Raw genomic sequence first — 19,035 nt, forward strand, 5'->3', positions numbered from 1 at the left:
GTGGTGTGCGGCCAGTATTAGAAGTACGCTCATACAACTGCTTCCTGGTGGCAATGTTTAAGTAGGAGTGATACTTACTTTAAAACCAGCAGTATTAGTACTGCTGGTTCACACTGCTGATCTTTTAGTGGGGAATTATTTGTTAAGGCAGAAATTTTTTTCCTCCAGTCTCATATTTGGGATAAGACCCCCTACCCCTTGCAAGATTATCTTCCTCTGATAAACTCACAGGGCTCGTCAGATACAGCAGAATTGGGGGGATATAGTGGGCCTAGGCTTGTTCACTATTTCTTTTCTTTGAAAAGATTTAGGCAAAGATTTTAATATAATCGTTAGAGTTTTTTTGCTTTTCTTAGAGTTGCGTCTTAAAGATATCTAGGTGCTATTCTCACGAATGTTAAAACCACAAGAATTTTTTTTGTTTCGCTTTTGACACACGAATATCTCACTTCTAATTATGTGTCACACTTTTGCACAAATAACTATTATGTTTTTATAACAACAAGAACAGAAAGATGTTTAAACTGTATTTTACATGTATTCGTTTATATCAAAAAGTGAGAAAGCTATCGAAGAAAGTGGCAAACAATTAGGAAGCTGCGATCTAGCGGAGCTAATTTTAAAATTTCTCTGCACTACTAATCTCTCAGAAAAAAAAATTGCTTCTTAGAAAACTTAAGGCACAAAATGAGGATAAAAAATCATTCAACGTTTTAGACAGTGCTTTATATAGGAGACAGTCTGTCATGTCGCTTTCCTTGCAGGCGGCCCGATGTTTAGATCCCACGATACCGGGTATTTAGTCCCCACCTTTAAAAACTTATGAAAGTAACGCAAATTTATACACGAAAAAAATGATATCTGAGCTAAATTATGTGGCCTTTAAAATCTTTGTTTTAAAGTTTTTCATAGTTTTAAATAGAAAAGCCTAACATTGTTCCTAGAAAGAAAACGAAATTGGAGAAAAATTAACTAAATCTATAATTCTTATTATAAATTTTAAAATATTGTAAATTGAAAGACAATATTGGTAGTTGTATTAAAGTATTAACGTTAGTGTTAAACATCAACATTAACAAGTATTCTACTTCTCCCCTTCCTAACTGTTTTGGTATTAATCATTCAAATTATTACGAAAGTAAATTTTATGAGCATATTCTTAGCACATTTAGAGTTGCTAAAGAACAGAGATATTTATAAGGGAGAAACTTTCGGTACCAGCACATAAGCGTAAGGATAGTCTGCTCCATTTTTGAATTACAGTGATTCATTATGACCAGAATATTTTTGCTTTTACTTTTATTGACTGCTGTAGGTAAGTGAAAAAAACAAAATCAACAATAATAATAATAATAACAACAACAACAACAACAAAACAGCAACAACAACAACAACAATGTAAACCATCAAATTTTGTTTTCTCTTTAGGGTATTTTGTTTCGGCAAGCCCTACCAATGAAGATGAGAAGGATTTAATACCCAAGAAAATATTTCCAAAAGAAGGTTTGTAAATTATTTACCATATGCTACGTGACCTATCTCATCTTTTTCATATCTTAATTTTTGTATTTGACAGCTTTTGACTGATACTATTAAGTAAATGTATGTAGGTATTATAACTAACTAGTGAATAAAAAGTGCAAAACACTTGCAGGAGAAGGTTCCGTGTTGCGTACATGTGTCTAAATAAGTATGGTATTTGTTAAGATATATTGCAAAACTATTTTTTCCATAGCTTTCAACTATCAACCGTGCAAAGATTTAAGCCCTATTTGCCATATTTACATCAAATACTATAACTGCAAAAGAATCAAACATTTTATGAAATGGAGCTGTAAAAGGAGTTGTGGTTACTGCGAAAAAAAATGAAATGCTCGATCTGTGGATGAAGCGGTCCCAAGTTGTTTAAATGAATTCATTATATAAGGGGAATTTTTCTTTTTTTAATTTAAGTATGGATTTAATTGTGCTAAAATAAATAGTTTCAAAACTGTCATACTATCCTCAACTAAGCACACGGCGGCGCTGGAGCATTTACAATGTACTTTTTTTTGAATTAGGTAATGTAAAACATTGTAATTTTAATTTCTTGTTATTTTTATAAGCACTTTCTGTTTATCGCCCCAGTTTTCAAACAATTCTTTAATCAACCTCGTCTCCAGGGTTTTTTTTAATTTTTGTTTCGTGGGAGGAAACGTAAAAGCTGCCTTCTTAATCTCTTCACCAAGTTCGAAATACCGATAAACCATCTGCTACCAATAAGTTGTGGTCACTCAACTTTGAGATATCATAATAAGGGTTCATATGAAAGAGAATTAAATTTCCCATCTTGTCGTGCTCAGGTTTACCAACGTTGAGGTAACAGGTAGCCAGAAATTGGATTCAAGATCGTAGGCGAAAAGCAATTGAAAATTGAGGGGTTTTGAAAAACACTGCTGCGGAGTCCAATGGTTTAGATAAATTTCTATTTAAGAGCAAAACGGGTTGAAACGGAACAAGAAAATATTTAAATGTAATTGGCAATCTGCTAATTAATCTTTTGCTTTTATAATTTTTTCCGTTCCTGTCTGCACACAGACTTTTAACTTAAGAACTAAAGAAGTTATAATAGCAATAAATAAATAAAGAGTTCCCGTGGCATTCTGATCTCATTTGTTTTGCTTTTGAGTGCATATTTCCCAAATTTTCAATTCAAATTCAATTATGAGTGCGCACTGATTGCTCTATAATTATGGGTGAGCGTCATTTGTTACGTTTTTATTAAAAAAAGGGTTTGATCACTGCTTATGCATATTAGGTGCAATTCAATCCATGTTAGTTGGAGAGGAACAGCCAAATAATCACATACATCTAATCCTTTTTTCCTGGTGTAATGTTTACTGCAGATATTTGTATGCCATCATTTTTTATGGTAACTTTCTCGATTAAAAAAATTAACAGTCGATAGAAATAATTATAAACATTTTGTTTGCTTGTGTTGGGAGTTTTCGGTAGATTTGCTTCCTTGCGGGCCTCATGATTGATCAACTACGCGCTAGCGGTAAAAAAAAACAAAGCCGGTAAAAATAAGGTTCTGCGGGGTCTTTGTGAAGTAAAGCTGAGCGCAGGCCTTTTGAACACACAAAATACGCTATTAGTAAAAAGATCTTGTTTCTCTACATTGCACAATACAATTTCTACATCCCAAGCGAAAGCAAACCATGGCTCTCTGGTTGATAACTACTAACAACAGAGCACAAAAGAGTTTTAACCTGCAACTGAATGATATGCAGAATAGCTATGCGATGGTAGTGTGTTGCCCTGCATCCCATCCTTCATCAAAAAGAGTAGGTAACAAGGAATTGTTCCAGTCCATTTCGTGAAAAGTAATAAAACTAAGTTCGGCAGACATTCTCCAAGTAACTGTGTTGCACATCATAGTATTAACTCCATGACTACGCATGTTTAATGCCATTGCTGTCAGAAAAACAAGAAACTCATTTCTTTACATTGCGCTGCTATGGCAGCTAGCTAAAGTGAAAACATAAAGCTGTCCAGTTTTTTTTTACAAAGAAACATACCTTAACAAGCTACGAAATAATTTAACCAAAAAAAAAAACGGTTTTACCTGTTATTGTTTAGTGATAGAAAAATGCGGTGGTTATTTTTGATGCTCTCCTCCATGCATCTCTACTCAAATTTTAGAAAAAAATCAGACTATGTCAGGCTAAACATTCATTTTGGGACTGTTTGTATGAAAAACGTGTTAGCTTTTTTTTTTTGTAGTTTGCTATGTTCTGGGTTTATCTTTACTTAGTTGTTATGGCTTTAAAGGTTTAAAATTTAGGTAGCTGGTTTATACCTCCTCCATAATCTTGACATTTTTTTAAAGTTACCGCATATCTGTTTTTGCTAGGATACAAAAATTTAAATTATCATGTGTAGTTTTTTCGAAAGCTCGATTGGAGAAAGTGAATCATTTATAATAGAGTTTTCCATCCTAAACTTTTAATAGCACCTGTTTTTCTTCCTCCTAAAGAATTGATTCAACACTCTGTCAACTATATTGGACGATGGGAAGGTAAACCCACATATGTTTTTTATCATTGTTTCTTCTTATAACTATACCTGTTCTAACTTGTACCTGCTATAACTTTGAAGGTGATGCTATAACATGTAGCTAAGTAAAGAGAGTGTATTCCTTGTGAGTCTAGAATTACAAGAAGAACGTACTTCGAACAATTTTGCTTTCTTTTTACTGTTACAGGCGTATGTTTTTGCAATAAGATAATTTTAACATATTTTTTCCAATCCTAAAACGAATCACCATCATTGATGAATTTGATCAAATATTTCTACATTGTTGGAAAAACACAAATAAGAATATTTGAGGCTGAAAGGTTTAAAGTACAGCCAGCCTCGTTTGACATTTAGACGTCTTACAAGAAGTGTAGCGACATAGTTATTTAGCGACCTTATCCATGTGAATGTAATTTCTATGAAGAAGAATATTTTCCCCATTTGTAATACTTTAATTATTCATATAGAGGCTTTTAACAGAAATGACATAACCTGATATATCTGTAGTATTTTTGATAAATCATGAAATTAAATTAACTCATAAAGCAGCAGAGTAACATTAATAAAAATAAGAAAATAAACTGTACTGAGGTGAAGCCCGAAGAATCTTAATAAAGTTTTTCAGTAAACACAAGAGTTGAAGTAACAGGTAAAACTGGAAATAAAAACTGCTAAATTTATCTGGATTGTCCTTTTGAATACTGTGAAAAAAATAGCGATTCTTATATATCGCAGGTAGAATAGAACTCAATACAAAATTATCCTTATATTTTTTCGCCATATTCTCAGAAGCATAATATATTTTATAAACTCTTAGCTATGGTTAAAAATTTTCTGTAAGAAATTTTTCGTGCAAGTATCCTTCCTTCTCAACCGGGATCAATTTGGACAGTCAATGAACCTATAAATTCAGGATCCTTATTTTTCGGCATTAAGAAATCTATTTATATATTTTGAAAACATGCTCTGTTATTTCCACCTTTTTTCTTCATCGTATCCGAATCAAACAGTAGATAACAGTTGTTGTTGTTGTCGCTGTTTTTGTTGTTTTTGGTACTGATTTTACTGGTAAAATAAAATGTCGGCCAGTGTACACCACTGAAAGAATTTAAGGTTTAGTTGCAAGTTCTTACTTTCCAATATTTTAAAGTATGTGTTACTTAAAGATAAACAGTCGCCGCAACAAAATTTGGGCACGACTGCGTTAAAACAAAATATTTCACTCATCAATAACATTAGAAACAATGAGTAAAGATGTTTTATAACGTAATAATGGTTGGGGTGAACATGTCTAATACGAAAAAGAGATTATTAAATCATGATTGAATCATCAATAGACTTGATATTTATAAATAGGTTCTCAAAAAGAGTGCAACAGAGCTTAAAAATAATTAAGTAGGTTTGACTATATCCGTTCTTTTCACATGTCACCTAGACAATAGATGGGGTGCTGTGTGAGACATTCTTATGCCTCTTATCTGATGGAAATGATAATATAGTATGCATAATTAAATATGATATGGGTTATTTTATACGTCAACATGTATATGATTGGACATGACAGTTTGCAATTAGAGAAGAGGAAAAAACAACTTTGCACTAAAAAGATCCAAAATGCTTTTAAAATCTTTCAATTAATATTTAATATATAATATTGTAAACATTTTATTGCCAATGCTAGTAGTGATGAACCTCTTTTTCATCAGTATGACCATTTGGAAATGCAACTGATCCACCAGCTCATTAATATGTCTTTTTAAAAACTTTATTTTTATTTCATGACAATTGTAAAAGAAAACGTAAAACTGCATTCGTATTATTTGCAGTAACCTAATAAAGCTTTAAATGATCCATACAAAGATTAAATGTTGTTGTCCTTATCAGTAGTTATTCAGTACGCTATATTTAGAGAGTAAGTAAATTGTCGATGACATGCAGGCTTGTTAATCTGCTTATATTTTAGAAATTATCATGAGACGTGACTCATTGTTAACAACTCCTACATTCTACAATAAATCCTACAACGTTATTCTTAGCAAGACAATGGTAGAAAATCCATTCCCACTTCTCATTTCTTTTAACGCGTTTCACTAAAAAACTATTTTTTTCTAGAGCTTTGAATGCATCCAAACATTTTTAGATCTCGTTGGAATAGAAATGGTTAAGTTTGTGAATTCCGCCAATAAGTTGTTTACCTATTAAGTCCCTCCCCTCTAATAATCGTGTTCTTTCAAAAGTTCTTATTTAATAAGCAGGTCAGCTAACGTATGCTATCGATAAAAGCAATGAGGATGAGAATGTAACTGATTACTTTCGCTATCATTAATATCACAAGATTTAAGTTTTCAGAATTTTTTAAGTACCCTCATTAAAGCGCCTACCAACATCCGATCACAACCTGAGCTTAATGGACCACGGACTGCATGTTTCTTCTTTTAGTGAAATTATTTTGCAACACCTTGTTGTGTTATCGGCATAATTATTGAGCAATGGTAATTTTTAAATAAATAAGATATAAATCATGCCTTTAACCGCTTAAACATGAAATCTATTTAAGATTACAAAAACCAAAGCACCTTTTTAAAAATTATTTGTGCCGAAGTATGAGTCGTAGAAAACTGAAGGATGTGCATATTTTCCACAGTTTAAGTACCGTCATTAAACTTTCACGTTTGATAGATTTCGAAAAATTACAGACACTTTTCATGTGCTAAATGAGAACAAGTCCATGATAAAGTTTCACCAGCCATTACTCAGATAAGATTTTCTACTCAAAAATGTGTTTTCTTATTTAATTTTTCCATCACTTTCACCATTCACCAAATGTCACATATCTGAAATTTTTGGAATAACGAGACTGTTTATTGACATGCTAATGTCAAGTCTTTAATAACAGATTCAATTACCTCCTGATTTAGTCGATTTTATTCCGAGTATGCAAAGTAACATATGTACAAAAATAGTAATGGCAAAAGCCAAATGGTAATTTGTCATGTGCATATTTATCTTTCCCTGTTTGCAATCATGTTTATCACAAACACATTGAAACAACAACATAATACCCAATTAAGGTTATATCCTGTTTGGCTACAAATATTTTGCTAATTCCCTTGGTTATTACATTTTAGAAGAATTGAGCAATTATTTACCTTAGAGGATATTAAAAGCTGCCTGCATACGTGACAGGCTAGCTTCATACGTAGAACACATTTCACTTATTTTGATACAAAGTTAAAATCTCTATATTTTCTACTTTCTTCTTTCTGTTCATTTTTCCTGAATATTTTCGAGCTTTTCATCCATCGTATTTTATATACGATGAATGAAAATAAAAAGAAGTAACTACACTAATGCTTTTAACTGTCCGCGTGTAGAACCTTTTTGTTCCATGAAAAAAAAAAGAATTGGTGAGGGTAGTAAGGTAGTATCAGAAACTTACTTTCATTGTTTTAGTACAAGGAGGACTCAATAAAAATTTCGAATGCTAAAAACGAGTCAGTTGGACAGAATTTCAACAAAACATCACAGATGTTTAAATGTTTGGTTAAAATGAGCATTCTCAATTTTCACGTCTTGCCACTAAGAAGCACACTACGAAATGTCAAGATATACACTGCAAGTTATGTTACATGTCTCGATTCATTTTTGTAAGCAAAGAAGAGAAAGGAAAAAGTGGGGAATCAAGAAAATAGGAATGTAAAAAAAAGGAAATTGAATTGTTCTTACAACTTATTGCTTTAGCTACTCTTGTGATTTTAAACTCCATTTTTGATTTTATTGCCGTCTTATATGGTAAAATTGTACTGTTGTAAGGATAATGCGAGATATTGAATGGTTAAATGGTCCAACTTTTTGAAAGCTCTTATCTGACTATACTTTTATTTATTTAAGATATTGTGTGGAATACTTTTGCAGCGTTTTTAGTTTGTCTAATACAACGAGACAACATCTAAAAAAAGGGAACCAAAAAAACATTTTTTAATTAAGGTATAATATGTCTTATATTTTATCTTTTTATATATAATAAATTGTATATATATACATTTCTTAGAAGATAAATTATTGTTAGAAATCTGTCGAAATTTCTCCGTCGGCGAATAATGTAAAATTTGTTGAAACATTCTTAACAAATATTAGTATCATTTTGTACAATTTCGTCTGGTGGTTTAATACAAATTTTTGTGTTTACGAAGCTACGAAAGAAGTAGCAAAGTAATTTTTTAGTTTTCTTGTGACGAAGTCTGCGAATGGCATTGCATAAAAATAACTTTAAGTGATAACCATCTGATCATTCGTCTCATATTTTATTTTTTGTTTCTTTATTTTTATTTTTTAACGCGTTTTAATTGTGGATTTTCTTGTAGCTCATTTAACTTTTTCCTAAGTTCACTGGCTGTATACAATTTCTTGAAGGATGATGTTGCGTTTGTTTTTTCTTGACGTTCTATGGGTTCTGGTGGAATTTGCACGCATCGTGTTTTTTCTTCGCCAGTTTTTCTATCCTTGTCAACAATAGCACAAGTGAGGCCTGTCCTGCAACCACACGAAAATGTTCTGCCTCTCTAAAAAAAACAGGTTAATTATTCATAATAGTTAAGAGATGTCTGATCAGGAAAATAGAGCAGACATGAAAAACATTTTGATCAGGATTAAGTCGTTAAGTTGTCTTAGCCTTATTGTAATACATTATAATGCAATGTCCAAAACACCGCATGTTCCTTTTGTCTGTAAATACATATTTTTACAAATGTATATTCGTTATATGGCATTTTTTAAGAACAAGTTTTAATTAGTGCAGTTGCCATGGATACACTCTTAAATAGCTCTTGTCCAAAGTCCGCGATCGTGCTTATAATGAACGGTACTTGTTTACACGAAACTTGTTTTTCTCGTAAAGGTGTCACGTGCAACAACAAAAATGTCGCCATAATTTAATTAGATTAACTTTAGAATGTTTTCAAAACAAAAACGAATGAAACTTGTTGCAAAAGTGCTGCCTATTATTGTGCCACCAGTTGTAAGCATATATGTTTTCCTTTCAATAGCATTAGTCCTACAAACATCCTAAGGTTATTGAAGGTAAAAAAGTGATGCTGCTTGAATGCGTGCCAATTGAAACAATATTTTTATTAAGATGTTTAGCTCCACCCCTATTCATTCTATTCTCTTTAACATTGACCTGATGGTAATGGTATCTTTTAATCCCTGTGAACTTCTGTCAGATTTAGAATGTCCAAGAGAAGAGGATGCAAACACTGGTACTTTGTGTACGAATTCAAAGTAAGAAGTTGTTTATCAACGTATTAGTAAGCAGGTAGACGGCATGGCAATTATCTTACCTGACGGCATGGCAATTATCTTACCTGAAAGTTTATCGAGCAAATATCTCCTAAGTTACGTGTTGGCATACAAAAACCAGCATTGTTTTTTTCACGAAACGCACAACAGGAATTTTTGTCGCAATCGTCATTACGGATGCATGCTGACAGGGCCTGAAAAGGGAATAGGAAAACTGTAAAATAACACAAAACAAGGAATTAAGTTAGTGAAGTTTATTTTCGGACTTATTTAGAGTATAGTTTAAATATCTTAACATAAGACTTGCTTACGGTTAAGAATTTACTCTTTTTTTTTTGGATTCAACTGTTTATATTTATGAAAGTTCCAGCAGAAACTATAGATAAGTCATTATATTACATAACAATAAAACTGGTAGAAAAAACTTGATTTTAAAAAACCCATAGATCTTTAACTATTAGAAAATTTAGAACAAATAGAATAACTTATATTTGTTTGACAAAAAAATGTATCTAGTGTTAACTAGTCGACGTATCAACTCAAGAAAGATAGCTATCACCCTATCCAGTCGAAGCTGATAAGGCTGACTACTATCCATAATTTCTTACCGTTATTTTTGTTTATTAGGCGATTTTCTGCTTAATGACTTAAAACTTCAAAGACTAAGAAACAGTAAATAACTGAATTAAGTACAGCTGCTCGCTTAGGATGATGTAGGGCATGTTTTATTCTTAGTCACAGAAAAGTCTTTTCCACGAAAGTATAGCTCAATGAAGGATTTCAGCTACAGACAAATATGATAATAACAAATCTTAGCAATCCCACCCCAATGGTAAAAATATCCTCCTCCCAATTTGAAACATTGTTTCGGTGATTATGAAATAATTATTTTGATCAAGCTTAACGATTTTAAAATTTGTTTGTTTTTTTTTCATCAAGGTCGAGTACGACAAAAATGTATTCCCGCGTTTTACTCTCCTTCACGGTTGTTTTGTAATGCATTTCATCTGATGACTTCGCTTGCTTTGTATATTTCATTGTGGCTTTGTGTTTTCGGAAATAAAAATAAAAAGCATTAAAAAGCTTGCTAAGAAATTTTTTGTTCTGTGTTATGAGTCACAGAGCTTAAAAATAAAATACTTACATGCTCTGAATATATGGAGGAAGGAGTGCTTCATATTAATTTGCTTATAATTGCATAATTTAATCGTTATGCGATATAATAGTTTGTTGTTTTCTTTTTTTGACTTGAATTCCGGAGTAAGGCCTACATCGATGCCTAACGGGTTCTCCATTCCCGCACGAACAAAAGGTTGTTTTGACGGACGAAAGAGATTCTCACGGATGTGGAAATTGCAAAATAGCTAATTGTCTTGCTAATCTTACGTAAAAAATATAAATTTGTGTATTCTTGTATTTGTAGAAACGTTTTCAATCACTTGATCCATTTTCTTTTAAAGGAAATACTTCAGGACTTTCCGTTACCCATTGGCTAATAAGCCATCAAGTCGAGGCGATATGAATATGGTAGAGGCGATATGAATATGGTTTTGGGAGGTCCTTAATAACTTGTTTTTATATTTTTTTACTTAAAAGGATTTATGTAACAAAGATAAAAAAATCTTTGTCACATTATAATAACTTTACATTTATAAGATATTTTTAGCAGGGTTATTTTCCTGTTTCTTTTCGTGAGAGGTAACATAGCTTTGTAAAACCAGTTTAGGAGTACGAAGTCCAGACATATTCTACGTGCAAACATCTACCGCTGAATACGGATATGGATACGTTATTTTCCTTCCTTCTTCTTTCCCTAATTTAATTGGATTCTTTGTGTTACGAGTTGAAATATGTGCATGAAACTCAGTCATACACCCTCTATTTTGTCTAAATACAACTATAACACTTCGGACAGTTTCATTTTCTGTTCCTTCATACACCCACAGTTACTGAACTGAAGCCTCAAAATAAATATAACCATGTTAGCAAGATTTGTTTTAGTGTTTTGTTGGTAAAACTTGTTCAAAAATTGACGTCAGTGTTTTTGAAGTTTAAAATTATGGACTGTGTGAGTGAGTAAAATGAAATAAAAAAAATATTCGACCCTAAAATTTTGATAATAATAATGTAAAAAATTTGAGCATACTGCACTCGTTCGTTAATTGAAATGCTTGTTAATACGGTTCCTAAGAATTTGCCTTCTCATATTTTTGGCTCTTCTAAAGAACTTTCGACATATCAACAAAAAGACCAGTTGATATGTGAAAGGACAGTGAATATGTGTCATTATTGTGTTGAAAATAACTTATTTATAACTTATTTATAACTTATTAAACACGCATTTTCACATTACTCTCATCCGAGGTCTTTACTTGTGAATAGGAGATTATCAACAATTAACGTGTAAACAACATTAAGACAAACATGTATCGTCGTGGCCATCGCTTATTGTTTATCAGAGATACAAATGTATCGAAAGATTTTTATCGACTTACGAATGTTATGAAGAATAAAAACAATCGTAACACTGTCGCAATCTGTTGGCACCGTTTAACCCACGCAACGCTCTCACCCACTTTCCTCGTGTTAATTTGACATTTAGGAGATGCTTCCAAATTTTTGAGTCACATCAGATTAGAGATTACTCTGATGTGTGCGTATTACACGTAAATATTGCATGCGTAAGCAAAAACAATGATAGGAATTTGTCAAAACATTGGTATCTATAATATGAATTGAACTAAGAATGTTAAAATTTCGTTTGAAATAACTTTTCCAATTACGAGTCGTTAATAAAGTATTCCAATGCTTCCAATTCCGAATTTATAACGCTAAATATACGTAGCTAAAGCAAAACACACACACACACACACACGAAAAAAATTAGTTTTTATGGCTAATTAGACTCTTCTGATATTTTGCACAAAACATTGTAAATGCTTTTTATTTTAATACGATTGTCCATACTATGTAGCATATACAAATCTGTGATTTGCAGAAATCTTTTTTTTAAAAAAAAAACAAGGAAATGAAACACTCACCGCAGCTTGTGTTTTCACAAGTAAACATGCAAAGTAGAACCAAGGTATTATTGATAACCTGGAGTTCATCTTGATTAATGCAGGTGGTTGTTTTGTTACGTCTTGTTTTCAGTCACCAACAATGGTGGCGGGAACTACTGCCTATGAAACGTTTAGCGGTCTTGTGTGTTTAACTTTCAAAAAACGAATGTTTTATATTTAATCGCTCGTATTAAAACGTCATTTATATACTTAATATGATGACGTAATCTAGTTTCCAGACCTCTTATTTTCCGGAAGAATTCCTTCTTTTGAGCAATGAATAGAATAGAATAATATAATTATATCAAATTGCATTGGTTAGCTTTTTTAAAAGACTAAGCATGTAAATTACACATTATGGCTTACGAAGCTTTGTAGAATGAAAAGTATGTATTTGTAAAAATTCAAAACTTAAATTACTTACAAGCAAGTGTTATGTATTGTTTTAGCTAAAAATAAAAACCATTTTAAAAATAAAGGATAGTATAGGGGTGGTAGTGGTGGTGTTTTTTTGCATTCAGTTTTTTTTTCAAAAATAATAACAATAACGAATGAATCCTATCAGTAGTTTAGGATAAGTTAAAAAAAAAAAATGAGCTGTACCTAATTAATCGTTTTTCTTAGTGACTCATGACGATATTAAAATCGCAATTGTGTAAGAACACACACACACAAATATATACAGCCCCCTGAAGACAGCAAGATGTTGCGGAGGAGTTAGCATGACTGCTAAGTAGCGTTGGGATGTTTCTATCTTATCCATTACTTTAAAAGCTTTTTATGCTTTATTTAGGGAGGGAGGGCGTAATTTCGTTGTGAATGTCAAATGTCTGCAGGTGGACATCACCACTAATAGACTCAAAAACACGTTTAATTTATTGTCACAAACGTTTTTTAAATTTCTATGTAATTTTTGATCAATTTTCTTTTATGATAGAAAACCGTGTTGACATATATGTGTCTATCTGGAATAATACAAGACCGTACGTATGTGGCCTGGGGAGGGAAAATAATTTAAACATAACTAAACTTATATTTTTCTCAACGTATAGGATCAGTCTAATCTCCAGGTATAACGTTACATAGCTACATTTCATAATTAGCTGTAGAACACACTGAATATAATTACTCCATATATGGTATTTTTCACCTTGAGCAAATGAGTTGGCACTGTAGAGAATTGAGCAATTACAGTTAGACTTTAAGATTAATTAAGATTCATTTCCACCGAAAGACAATTATTGCTGTAATGTTTGCTATAAAATTTCCACCGACGGAGATTTTTAATGAAACCTTTTTAAACATTCAAAAGCACTAACCTGGAGCGTCAACTATATTTGGTATATTATATAACTACACTATTTTGTGAATAAAAAAATGAAGACATTACCTATAAAAGCTGCCATTTTTCCTGACCGCGTACATTTTAAGCTACCATTTTGGTTTCAAAGATTCCTTCACTAAAAATATTGATGTTTAAAATGATCGTCCAAAAAATTTTAATGATACTGTCTATATTTTTCCACATTCTTTGTTTTTAATGACGTTGCGATTTAAAATATAAAGTGGCAGTTTTAATTTCTAACGAGAGCTGTTTTTATTATTTTTCTTCTTCATAAGGTTGTGTAAAAGAGATTTGTTTGTTAAAAGTTGCATTGCTGTTCTAATATGATGGAGACATAGTTCGTTTGGAATGCGCATATTAAACGTTCTGAGTGCTTTTTAAGAGGGGTTAATGTGCTTTTTAACTTGACAACTGATTTAACGTTAACGTCATCAATCTTAGTAATAAAATCACACCAAAGCCAATGGCTATGGGAAATATTTAAATAATTTATCGTCATAAGCGATAATGAAAACAAGTTAGCACGGAAACAGCACAAATGATATTATCAGAACGGAAAAAAGTTCAAAGAAAGAATGATGGACAGTATCATTGTAAATTAATTTTTTTTAAACTTTTTGTAGCTAGTTGGAGGGATTTTGCTTTTACTGAACAAGGTTGAACCACCTTCATAATTTTAAACACATAAATAAAATACATCGGTATAATGATAAAATTTATAAAATTAAATCGATGTATAAAAAAGGTATCCTGTTCCTATGGTAGCTAACATTTTTTAACATATTTTTGGTTTTTAATTATAACTGACGCATGCAGTCCTGATAAGTTCTAGCACAGGAATTTTTACTCGCCATATTTACACCTTAATTAAATCCTTGGTTTCTTATTAACGAACCTGAAGCACTTCTATTCCACAAACAGGTGAAATCCAAAAGAAGAATTTGAAAAATTTAAATTTCTGCTTTGCACGTTTTGTAGCTAGTTAGAAAATAAACAAGTTGAAAGTTTTAACTTAAAAAGACTGACAGCACAATCATGAGTTATTTCAACCAGCGCTCCAAAAAATTAAAAGCGGAGAAAACGCATATTAAGAATTTTAGTTTGGAGTTTACGAGTTGTAAAGTGACTGGGGAAGTCTGACACCTCCAGTTTAACTTCTGCAGCCCTTCGCACATTTGAGTTCACTTTCCACGGTTACTGTGGCTTAATTAAACTTGGCATTATATGGAGTCCCGAAATTCATTTATAGATGGGAACGCATGAAACACGGTTCAAGTGGTGAAAACGGTTGCTATTGGTGTTGTAATGCATTCAATAACTTATTTGGCCGAAAGAGGGGGCCCAAATATCAATTTGATAAAAAATTTCTCTTTTACATCAAATTCTCTGATAAATTTCGTGTTCTAGCTATAAGGACCAAAATTTTTTGAAGTGCCTCATTCCGAGTTAAAGTATTACAAATATTTGGGTTGAGCAGTAAAATTTTTTTTTTGTTTTGTTTCTATACTCTAGTGTGATATTATCATTTACTCAAATTTTTTCGTATAGAATTCTTTCGTACAGGAGAATTGCTTGATTGGAATCAGCCATTGCACAGTAGATATGCATACCAATAATAAAGAGATTAAAAAGATGGAACAGACATCTTAAACATGATTTAATTATAAAATGAAGAATACTTTTTATTGCATCTATCTATGTTCGACATAATAGAATCTTTTTTTTCTGACAGGATTAATTTGTTACCTTCTTCTTCACTTGCAAGAGTAACACATCGTAAGACCATTTGACCAAATTACCAAAACAATGTTGAAATATAAATTGCGTCATTTCGATAAACTTAGCATTTATAGAAGCTTAACATAAAAAATGAATCACTGAAAATAAAAAGCTGCGTTATTACTTAATCAACTCCAATTGCACTGGGAAAATTTTCGATAGAACTTTTGTTTTCTTCTGCATTTGTTTATCCTTATTTATAAGAGCATTTTGAACAACCAATTTAGTTCATTTTTATCAAACCTGTTGGAGCAAATAGGAGAAAAAATGGTAATGTGAGAACCTATGCTTGTTACAAAATGAAGCTGATAAAAATTGTTTCTGTGCTTCAAATTTATATTTCCACCTCTTTAGATAAGTTAATATGGACACACCTTTTTGATAAAAAAAACATAAATTCTTAATAAGGATTGTTGTTGCGTAGTACTCCACTTGTGATCAACTCGTTTGCTTGCTGAGTTAGGCTATTGCACCAATCGAAATTAAACCTTAAACTTATTTACACAAAATTTAGAACAAGTTATGTCTTAAAAAGAATTTTATATTTGTGTTTGCCCTTTTTTTCTTTTTATATTTAACCGCCTTAGATTGGGCTCTTGATTAGCCATTGGTTTGTTTTTTGAAGGATTTAAGACGACTTATGTCGCTTATAAATGTTGTTTATAAATTAAGCGTGTTTTGTGAAACTTGCGCAAGATATTTCTGTTTTATCTTAAGAAAATTGAAATATGTTGAAGTAATTTTTTATTTCAGTTAAGAAGGATCAACTTCAACGTCTATGCATCGATCCATCAAATTGAATTGTTCAATACTTAGGCTATTGTTGCTAATACATTGATTTCAAGTGCAAGTTTACGTTATATGTTATATGCAGTATTTATCTTTACGACGACTTATGTATCTAGCCACGAAATACCGCGCATTCCCGTATTTCACCTTCTGTGAAAAGGTGTAACTTTCACGTAGAATGTGAAAAGTTCGTTTTTTTCTTCTTCAGTTATTAAAAAACGCTTAACGAATGTATAATGAGAATCCATGAAATCACTAATTTGTTGTTTTTTATGCCGAGTGTATCATTATGTTATATTCATGCCATACCACGAGTGGGTACATGCACGTTAATATCATTTTAAAACGATTTTAAGTGGTGTTATTTTTTATTTATTACCATACCAGTGTAAAGTTGTAAACAAACACTGATTTTTTCTTCTTCTAGGAAGAGTTCAATTCTTCAACTTATATTGTGTTTAAGAAAGGAATCAAACATGTCATTAAAATTAAGAAATAATATTTTGTAAAACAGACAAAACCGTGACAAATCATGATAATTTTCTCCGTATCGTTCTTATATAATGCATGTGACACTGTTAGGGTTGTATTATATTTCACAGGGTCTTAATTAAAACCAACTGTAACTCTCTCCCCCCCCCCCCCCCCCCACACACACACACACGCACACCTCACCCCATACGTGTTTACCCTCCAGCTGTAGTAAAAATCGCATCTTTCTAACTCTAGGTTTTGTAAAAGAAAATTGAAAAAAAAAAAAAAGGATTCTGATTATGACAATCTACAAGAATTGTTTATCAATAATTAGTACTGTATATTTAATTAATTAAAACACCTAAACAAAACAGACGAAATCAAAATCCGTCGGGTAAAAATGTGGTATTGCGTTATACCAATAAAACTTTAATAGTTGTTTTGTTGAATTTTCTGTTACACAAGTAAATCGATTGTTATAAGTAGTCCAAACTTGACCGAGTCTTTTTTTAACATTTTTCCATTTTTGCTTGCTTTTAGAGCTATAACATATTCTACAGTTAGGTGTTTGAAATACGAAAAGTAAATCTTGTTTAGAAATTTATTAGAAAAAAGATATGCCCTTTTCATATTAGCCTACGGCTGAGGGACATTCGTAAGGAATGCTGTTTAGCAATTTCAAAAACTGCCCAAAAACTGACAGTGCCAAAAAGTTAGTAGGCATTTTATTTGCAAGTATGTAAAAGATTAAAAAGAAAATTATGCTCGATCCCAGCAGTGGTGAAAAAGGTCTGGATCTATAACCATCCCCGTAACTGTCGGTGATTGTGGAGAAAATATCTCGTGAATAATTAAGCATCAAATAAATAATCGTTGCAAAATAAAAACAAACAACATGCTGGAGACAGTACGTTGGTAACACATGGTAAGAATTAAATTGTAACGACATGAGAAAACTGCTAAATAATTGACGATTACAAATATGTGGCAGACATAACCACAACGGCTTGTGTGGCAAAGAGTGTCTTGGCAAAGCTATGAAGAAGGCTTGGACTTTACTTCTCCTAATGAGGAACTTTTAACAATACTGTTGAGTCGAAATCATTTCAAATTTTGATCCGAAACAAAACAGGAAATAAATTTATAAGCATGGGGGCAATTGTAGTTGATAGAAAAGAATAGGAATAAGGAATAAACCGAATGATTAAAAATTGTCAATCCAGATACAGTTGTCATTTTCCTGTTACGTACATTCAGAACTTCACAACGTTTTGTTAGTTAATGATCAAAAAAAATCCCGGTATAAAATATGCACTATGTGTTTTTAATTCAAATCTTAAAATTAATTGGCATTAGTCGCAGCTAATCTTCTTAAAAAGTTCGTCATATACAACTTTTTATAAGAGTATTACTCATTGTAAACAATTTTTATAATTCCGTTTCGCTACTTGGAATAACATTAAAGTTTTCATCATTGTGTTGTATGAAATACACACAGAATATTAAATTCACTATAGTATTTGTTTCATAATTAACGGAATAGTTGTATGTATATGACAAAAACACAGTGGGTCGCGACGATGCCCCCCCCCCATATACATAAACACAACACAAGATAAAGCACATTTTAAAGTGAAAAATAAGCTTTTTTAGTGGACCACAGTGTTTTTGAAGTGAACAAAAGCTATTCGTCATCCCATGGTGCAAAAGCATCCACGGTTGAAACAATAAACTAAGTATTTACCGAATTCTTCTAAGTTAGTGGGTCCTCTAGCGCAAATAGGCTTTTTTTCGAAAATTGAACAATTTTTTCTATCTTTTTTTTTAGGTAGTGCATGTATGTTTTGGGAGTTTTTCTGTTATATAGTATGGCAAAGGTCGAAATTTTTCTAATTGTCGATCAGACTGACTCTCTCCAAGCAGATACAAATAGAATCGACACATTTTTGACTTTTTATCGTTTCGTTTTCTTTTATTTTATAATAGGAAACATTACGAAATAAATGGATCGTATTCAGCGACTCAATCGTCATTTTAAAGACTTTTGCATGCATTCTCTACGTAATTGTTAAACATAAAAATTGCATTTGTAAAAAGTGCCATGTAAAAATGATAGATAAAAATTTGGTATTGTTCTCCCTCTAATTTAATGCAGTAATGATCAAATTTACATGCCTAAAAAATTATTTTTTTGGCCGCATTAAATCAGAAAAACTACGGTACATTGCA

General features: G+C 31.7%; 1 protein-coding gene across 1 annotated transcript; it reads right to left on the reverse strand.

Annotated features, from left to right (window-relative positions):
• Positions 1-8,052: 8,052 nt before the first annotated feature.
• Positions 8,053-12,836, reverse strand: LOC130657236 (uncharacterized). The gene is made up of 3 exons (XM_057460209.1): positions 12,399-12,836; positions 9,423-9,551; positions 8,053-8,621 (listed from the first exon to the last, which is right to left on the reverse strand). The coding sequence occupies exons 1-3, from the start codon at positions 12,465-12,467 to the stop codon at positions 8,385-8,387; spliced, it is 435 nt and encodes a 144-aa protein (XP_057316192.1). The 5' UTR covers positions 12,468-12,836; the 3' UTR covers positions 8,053-8,384.
• Positions 12,837-19,035: the final 6,199 nt, after the last annotated feature.

The sequence above is a fragment of the Hydractinia symbiolongicarpus genome, chromosome 9 (genome assembly GCF_029227915.1).
Source record: "Hydractinia symbiolongicarpus strain clone_291-10 chromosome 9, HSymV2.1, whole genome shotgun sequence".
NCBI lineage: Eukaryota > Metazoa > Cnidaria > Hydrozoa > Anthoathecata > Hydractiniidae > Hydractinia > Hydractinia symbiolongicarpus.